The following is an 8,033-nucleotide window of genomic DNA, read 5'->3' as shown; positions in this document are numbered from 1 at the left end:
TGAGAGCAACTGGAGGATGCGCGCACAGCTGACTGCTTTACCCGCGCACTGCAGCTGCTTGCTTGGCCGCCTGACGTCGCCTGCGTCCGGCCTCCTGTGGAGAGAAGCCCCCGACTCCGACTCCGACTCCGACTCCTCCTTCTAGCTGGCCGGCCGGCTGTCGACGTCCTCCAACGGCTCCACTTGAAGGGCAGCCTGTCCGTCACGAACACCATCCATATGTCATGGAGATGATGTAGACGATGATTTGTGGAGACATGTGACGGAAGTTTGCCGAACTGCACCTGTTTAACTCCACCCACTCTGCGCCATTACTAACTGACGCACATCGGCGTCTATTTGAACGAGGTGTCCTGGAAACACACTTTTCTGTCCACACCCGGTTCCGTTTGTGTTCATAATTATGTTTGAAATAAGACATGATCCAGCTTGTTCTTTTCGTTTGGAAGTGATTAGTTGAAGGACTCACACCACAAAATGTACTTTCTGGTAGCTGCACTAAGAAGACGCAAAGACGACCTGGACACACTACTTCCGGTTCATAGTAATGCTTTGTATCGAAATTATCTTTATGTGTGTTTTCATTGTTACCTTCTATTAACTCGTACTTTTCAAACGTTGAATTTTACTTGAATGCGGCGTTTCTAGTCGTGAATTTGATATAAATGGACGTTGTACCCGAACTTCCTTGAGTGTGACGTCACACAACAATGGCTGCGCCCGCGTAATTAACATAGATGAAAGACATGGCCGACGACCTCAAGCATTAATAGTGTATTTAAATGATCAGCTTTCACAGTAAGGGAAAAAGCCGATAGTAAAAAACAAAACAGTCTGAAACTATTTATACTTCAATCAATACTCCATGATCAGTTGGCTATATTCTTTTGGAAGTAACACATTAGCAGTGATTAGCTTAAGGGCTCAAGCCAGGAAGTAGTGCACAGCAACTTCTACTTCCGGGTCTCTGTGACAGCCTAAAGTTTGGATTGTTGCCTTCTATTAAATCATACATTTCATACTTAATAGTAACAGAGAAGATAAATTTTACTTGAAAACGCCGTTTCCGCTCGTGAATTTGAAGCAACTTGATGTTGTACCCCGACTTCCTTGAGTATGATGTCATACAATGGCGGTGCCTGATTGATGAACGTAAACAAAATAATTGGCCGAAACCACAACTATAATGGTTATACCATTGTAAGATATCACCTTTCACAGTCTGAAAATAAAAACTATTTCTATTTCAAACAATGAACTAAAACATTTTGACATTTTTCATTCACAGTTGATACCGTGATTATGTCATTAAACCACAAAATACTGTGTGGAAATTAGTGTGAATGTAATTGAGCTATTTTTGCTGCATAAATAATAAATAATGATCAAATTAAAAAACTGATGTTCTGTGTTTAAAGGGATAGTTCTGATTTTTTGACATGAACTTATATGACACCCCCATAATCAGTGAAGTCTGGCAACAGACCCACTCCGTGTACTGAGCTGAGTTTAGTTGCTAAAAGTAAAGAGTTTGGGTTCTCAAAACAATAATAAAAGCATAATACATTTGCATCACAAAAATGCCTACTAGAAAAAAATCATCCCGTCTCCGAAGATAAATGAAGATTGCTTCTTAAAAGGCTTTAAAATGAATGATGATGTCACTTTGTTAGTTTTTGAATACGAGTGACAATTGACCGATGGCCGGATCCTAGCTTTTAACGTTCAACACTCCACTTGAAAGGTGGACGTCAAGACGGAAGTGGGTGGCAGTCACGCTGGTCCGACGTCGTCTTAGATCCCAGCGGGGGACGTGGATGTGATGTGAAACACAGGTCAAGTGCGGATGCGTAGCACCATGTCAGGCAGCGTACAACACGACAAATTGCAGGAAACATTGTTTGAAATGACACAACAGAACACTGAAGTTTAACTTCAGTCTCTTATACTGAAAGAAGCCAACACATGAGAGACAGACTTCAGTATGAGTAACAAGGAGAAAGACGAGAAAAACATTGTCAAACAATTGCTTTTTGTTTTTTAATTGAATTGTCTTCATCATCTCAGTTGATGTTGGCAGGCATTTTTTTTCCTCTGAAGCAGAACAACACATTGGTGACCCCAAACACGCCCAGCCACCCCTCCCCTCCCCTCCCAAAGTAGAACGCAGAAAAGGAACATTTAAAAAATACAAACTGGCTGTATACAAAACAATCAGGCTCACTGGTGTTTGTGTTGAACCACCCAAACTACTGTTGAAAACATGCAAGGAGTGCAAAGACAACATTTATCAGGTGCACACCATGCTGCTCAATTGGTCAGTCAGTACTCGTGGCAAAATGTAACATCATTTACTGTACATGAAGGTAGCTCATAAAAATACAATGAAATACATGGACATTCAAGTGTGTAATGTTTTTGAACACATTGTGTGTTGAGCAAGTTCATTTCCATGACTACAAGATACTTTGAATGAATAATAAACAACCTGGAATGGAAATCTGCATGGAAAGTCTTTTTCGCCACCAATACCCTCACAACTGCTCAAAATGAACACAGTATGGGGGGACAATGGATGCCCCGAAGATACAATATGATGTGTTTAAACTGAGCGGTAGGTGTCCAAAAGTGTCAATCATGCAATAGAAAGTATGTACACATGGCTGTAAATAAAGTGGGATGCATGCATTTTTGATGAACAATCGATAGCAACAGAAGGAAGTTTTAAATTAGCCAAATAGAAATAAATCAAAGTGTAGAAATCTTATGACAAAACACATTCCTCTGTTGGCAACATGGCACCAATCACAACAACAAAAATGAGGAACAAAAACAAAAAAACAAAACGTACTTTTGTAGTAGGCAAGTAAGGTGGACTCCCAACAAGACAGTGTTGAAAACTATGCACCGGTCTGGAACCCACCTGGCTGGCGGGTCCGAGTTGGTCTTCATGCTGAAGCGACACAGAAACGCAACCTAGAGTTTGCCTAACCGTACTCTTAGCTACCAAGCAGGCAAAGACACTCCTCGCTTGTCCACGTCTTCAAGAGGGCAAAGTCCGGGTGGCCCGTGTGGTCTGCTCCATGGTTCCTCATGTGGATTCTGAGGCCCGGCCGCTTCAACCCATCAGTCTTTGCTCTCGGCTCGCCGCCTTCTGACCAGGGAGGAGAAGAAGCTTCGGCTCTGCTGAGGACCCATCAGCATGCGAGCCTGGTTCTTGTGCACAATCTCGATCTACGGTAAAAAACAGACAAAGCCGTGGAGGAGGCTGGTGAACCAAACCAAGCTGGATCATTGGAGTCACCGACCAGAGCCCGAGTCATCTTGGATCCATGTGGTCTTAGGATACATTGACTTCTTTCTTTTTATCCCCATTGACGTATATATGGTTTACAAACTGACCTACAGAAGCACAGTAAAACCTCAGATTTTGAATGCCTCAGTTTTCCTAGGACTCTATTTTTCCAACAAGTGAGAAACCGAGTCTTTGGATACTTTTTTGGACATGAAATAATGCAGTACAAGGCAAACCCTTTGTATTGAGTTGTGGACTCCTACAGAGCAGCTGCACACAATAACCAGCACAGAAAGCTTTCTAGATCTTACAGAATCTGCACCTATTCAGTTGTATTTCGTGCTTCCTGTGAAAACGGTCTGTTTTAATTTCTTCCACCCACGGCCTGCCTCCAGGTACAATGTGATCAACGGTATAGGAATAGATAATAAATGACGATGTATCTTTTTCAAATGTCCGCTTTTAACATACAGCCATAAACCAAAAACTGAGCTAAAAACAAAAAATCAACCAAAAAGCAATCAAAAACTAAGCGTGAGTACACTACCCGAGGTTCCTCCTGTAGTTCGTCATGCAAAATACTGTATAAAAACCAAGACTGTGTACAAAAACTACAATTTGGGCCAAATTTTCATTGGGAAACAAATCATACAAAAACCTGAGGGGTTTGAAAAACAAGGTTTGACGGTGCAGTCGTCCCTCGCCATTCATGTACACGGTGTGTATATACACGGTGTATATACACGGTGCAAGTTAAAAACGGTTTGTGTTGCATTGGTCACACTGCCTCCACTTTATTGTTTTTTTTTCAGCTTGCCTCTATTTCGGATTGTATCAAGCGTTACTTAGTAAACTTGTATGCAGGCTTGCCACTTATGCATCAGGGGTAGGATACAGATCATTTAGATGGGTGAACCGATACAGATACAGATAGTGGTGTACTCTCTCGTCCCTACTAAAAAGTGTATTGAGAAGGTCGTAAACAGGTTTTCTATGCTCAAGCAAAAATACAAAAGTCTCCACTGAAGAAAAGAATCCTACTCGCAGAAACTGACCTATTGCGATTGGGTCTGGAACCAATTAACCGCAATAAACAAGGGATTATTGTACAGTATTAGGCATCAAAAAATGAAGTATTCTACACAGGCCAGGAGTTAAGTTTTCATAAAGTTAAATAAATGCATGAAATTGGCAAAGATGTCATGGCCGGTGGTATCATGCATTATGCTTGGTGAAGCAGCACACCGCAGTTTATTCCCAGAATACTCCAAATCAACACGTCTTTATTAATGCAACAATACAAGATACGTGCTTCTTCACTTCATCAATCCACACAGCGATTGTTGCCATGAGCCATCTCCAACATCTGCCCGGGACGAGTGTCTGCGCTCACAATGAGAAGCTCCTTTCCCTCCACAATGAACCATCTCAGCTTTCATGGAGTTAGTTTTCAGTTTAATTACGACGGCCTCTCACCGTTCATTTCCATACCTGCTGGCGGCCATCCAAAGCCAGAGGAGGCACCGCGTGACCAAACCGGCGGCCCGCGAGGGCTCTTCAGTGTGCTGGAGAGGGCCGACGACGCATACGTACATAGAAACGATTTCCATGGCGGCTTATTCATGGCGCCGGTGTTGCTAAATGCTCGTACAAACGCGGCTGTCCAAATGGGATGTTAGCCCGCTAATTATGAACAACAACTATGCAAATGTGTCACAGCTCCCGCATGAATAACTTAGCAATGACTGTCAGACTATTTGCATCATTGACGCACGTCTGACATGTTTATCTTTGGTTTTGATAAACAGCTACCATGCCATTACTCTCTTTTCAGATAGGATTGCGCTAATTGAGTGTAATCATTTTGTAGTCGATGCAAAGCTTACAGCTTTTACATCTGCTTAAACAAATTACCCCTTTAAATCCAAATGATGTTACTGCCTATTTTTCACACCAGCAGCCTTGTTTACAGTCCATAAAGCATCCATCGTGTGACGTGCAGTCATCAGTTCATCCACTAGAGCAGTGGTCACCAACCTTTTGGAGACCAGGATCCCTGGTCTTGCCCGTGAACCGACGCAAGATCAATTCCAAGCTTTGTGTCATTACTACGTGTCAACATTTCATGAAAAGAGCCACAGCCCGCAGATGGCCCCCAAGCCGCACTTGGCCACCCCTACTTTTTGGATCAACTTTGAACCTCTGACATGTACTTCCTACATGGCATGTACTACACATCTGTCCATTTATTGGTCAGAAAAGTGGAAAAAGCATGATGGGTCCCTTGGTAAGTCTCCATTACAATCCACTGATGAGACAACTGCCCCCGCAGGAAGTCCGCTGTCCAGAAAAACAACAACGAAATGCTAATGTGGCGGTCTGCTATCTTATTTATGTCTAATATGTATGTCTTACTTTGTTTGATTATCTCTCCTATATTGGGTAATACAAATGATAATGGAATATTTTTGGAAGATTGTAAACAGGTTTGTATGCAATAACCTGCAAAAGAGTGGTGCATGGGGTGAGAAAAAATATCTTTTAAAGGGGTCCTAGCTATACTATACTTTTACCTATACTTTTCACACTTATGTATATGTTTGAAAGATGCATTTACAAAATCCAAACATATAAAAATAAGCATTTGAATTTATTTGACTAATATTAATACTTTAATCTAGTCATTTTTATCGACTATTTTATTCAAATCAACTTACTATGGTGTCCCACTGGGATACAATAAACACCCCTAAGATGAGCAGGATATTCACATTTGCGTTGCGTGAATGAATCAAAATGGCACAGTCCATCCACGTGAACAAGTAGTTTGCCAGATAAAACCGGCAAAATACGATTTTCTTTGTCCCTGAAGGCGGTTTTAGTTTGGGTAAAGTTGACAATGAAGCAAATAAACTGAAGACTTACAGTGCATGGGGTCTGCATCCAAGGTTCCCCATCAATCTGCATGGGTAGTGACTTACTGGTCCTTCAAGGGAGAGTTCAATCCGTGTCAACATGTGTCAATTGGCGATAACTAGTAACTAAAACAGAATTAGGGTGTCATGAATAACTGGACAGACCTGATGGTCACAGAGGAGCACTGTGCGAGGCGTCTTCCAGCGCTCTTCAGGCCCGTGTAGATCTGACCCATCTCCATGGCGCCCTCCAGCCCGACAACCTCCAACAGCTGGTCCGACAGATCTGAAAAAAACACACAAAGTTCGTTCACTCAGACAGAATGAAGTCATCTGGTTTTGGTTTGTTGACTTTGACTGTGGCCGGGGCTTGTCAATCAAAAGGAAGCCACACCCACTAGTCATGCACAAATTGAGACAGCCCGTGTCGTTTTGTGTAATTCTCACCATGATTGTATCTGATTAACAGCCCTAATCGTATGACCAAGAATTAAAAAAATGTTGAAATGTGAAACGTCATAACTTGAAAGACCATAACACAAAACGCAGTAACATGAAGCACTGTAATATCAGATGCTGCAAAAATGCTGCAAAGTGAAATATCATAGCATTAAACACCAAAACATGAAATTCTGGAATGTGACACACCATAACATGCAACACCGCAAAAAAACGTAACATGAAAGGCTATAAAACCTATGCCAAAAACACAAATGTGGCAAAAAACAAAATGTCATCATTCGAAATGCCATAACATGAAACGTTGCAAAAACATAACGACGTTACACACACACAAAAAGTGTGTGAATTCTGGACTTCTCTTAACTTGGAGGAAATGAAAAGACGTCATGCTCCTCATGCACTTGTTGACATCTGCATCTGAGACACGTAACGGCGACCATAAGGAAGAATAACAAGCAGCAATTAATTAGATTGCACCGGCAATGCACGGCAATCTTGTGATAACATAATTATTCATTTCTGATCTGTTTTGCAGTCATGTGTATTGATTTTGGCCCTGTTGGAGGCTGAGGTGTCACGCGGGGCCCATCTGCTTGAGCGGCCGCTGTGCCGCCGTCTCTTCCCTCCTCAAATTAAGGAGCTGCTGCCTCCCGGTTGGGAGCACATTCACATTAATTGAAACCAAGGGTCTTTTTTTTTTAATGCGTGCGAAGACGTCGGCTTGCTACCATCCTGTCGTGTTGGTTTCCCAGGCGATGGCAACGTGGCTGCTGTTGTTGTGAGGTGTTGTTGTTGTTGTCGCCCAGCTGCCGTGTCCGCATGTCACCATGGTGATGGACACGCGTCTGCTTAGATCTAAGCCGAGAGTCTTCTGCTTTTCAGGGTCACGCTGTGTGTACGTACACAGTGAGTTGACCCCCCGACACCGGGTCTTCCAGCAACCTCCTCCCCCATGACTTCTCACCTGAACGCTTTGCACAGGCCAACATGGACACAAGCGATGTACTGAGTCACAACTGGTAGGGATGCTTTTTGTAGCTTGAGGTTACAATGAGCCACACAATGCTAATCACAAAAGACAACAAGGCAGCAAGCTTCTGTTTGGACTACTGATCAGGGAATGTTGCTGTGGTGGTCATCCAGCACATCTCCTCCCCGATTCATTGATTGTTCATGTTGTTCATCTTTGCATCATCAAAAGTAGGCTGTAAGGCTTTCCCAATGCGGCAGCAGTTCAATCATAGAAACGCAAAATAACTCACTGAGAGGGAAAGTGAACTGAATGTACCGTGACAGGCAGGTTAATCCAGGCCCGACTAATTTGCTGCCTAAACGGGATGCCAGAATAATGCAAGTTTAGC

General features: G+C 42.8%; 1 protein-coding gene across 5 annotated transcripts in view; it reads right to left on the bottom strand.

Annotated features, from left to right (window-relative positions):
* Positions 1–2,721: 2,721 nt before the first annotated feature.
* The window catches only part of dgkb (diacylglycerol kinase, beta), a 65,150-nt gene continuing 59,838 nt past the window's right edge, over positions 2,722–8,033 (bottom strand). For all 5 annotated transcript variants that reach the window (XM_078790669.1, XM_078790667.1, XM_078790668.1 and 2 more), the window contains 3 exons: positions 6,376–6,496; positions 6,221–6,281; positions 2,722–3,234 (listed from right to left, as the gene is read on the bottom strand). In XM_078790669.1, coding sequence (XP_078646795.1) covers positions 3,127–3,234; positions 6,221–6,281; positions 6,376–6,496 — 290 coding nt within the window. In that variant the 3' untranslated portion in view covers positions 2,722–3,126. The remainder of the gene's footprint in view (positions 3,235–6,220; positions 6,282–6,375; positions 6,497–8,033) is intronic.

This window comes from Doryrhamphus excisus, linkage group LG5 (genome assembly GCF_037039965.1).
Source record: "Doryrhamphus excisus strain RoL-2023G ecotype Guam linkage group LG5, RoL_Dexc_Guam_v1.1, whole genome shotgun sequence".
NCBI classification, from domain to species: Eukaryota; Metazoa; Chordata; class Actinopteri; order Syngnathiformes; family Syngnathidae; genus Doryrhamphus; species Doryrhamphus excisus.
This window is presented reverse-complemented; position numbering and strand designations above follow the sequence as displayed.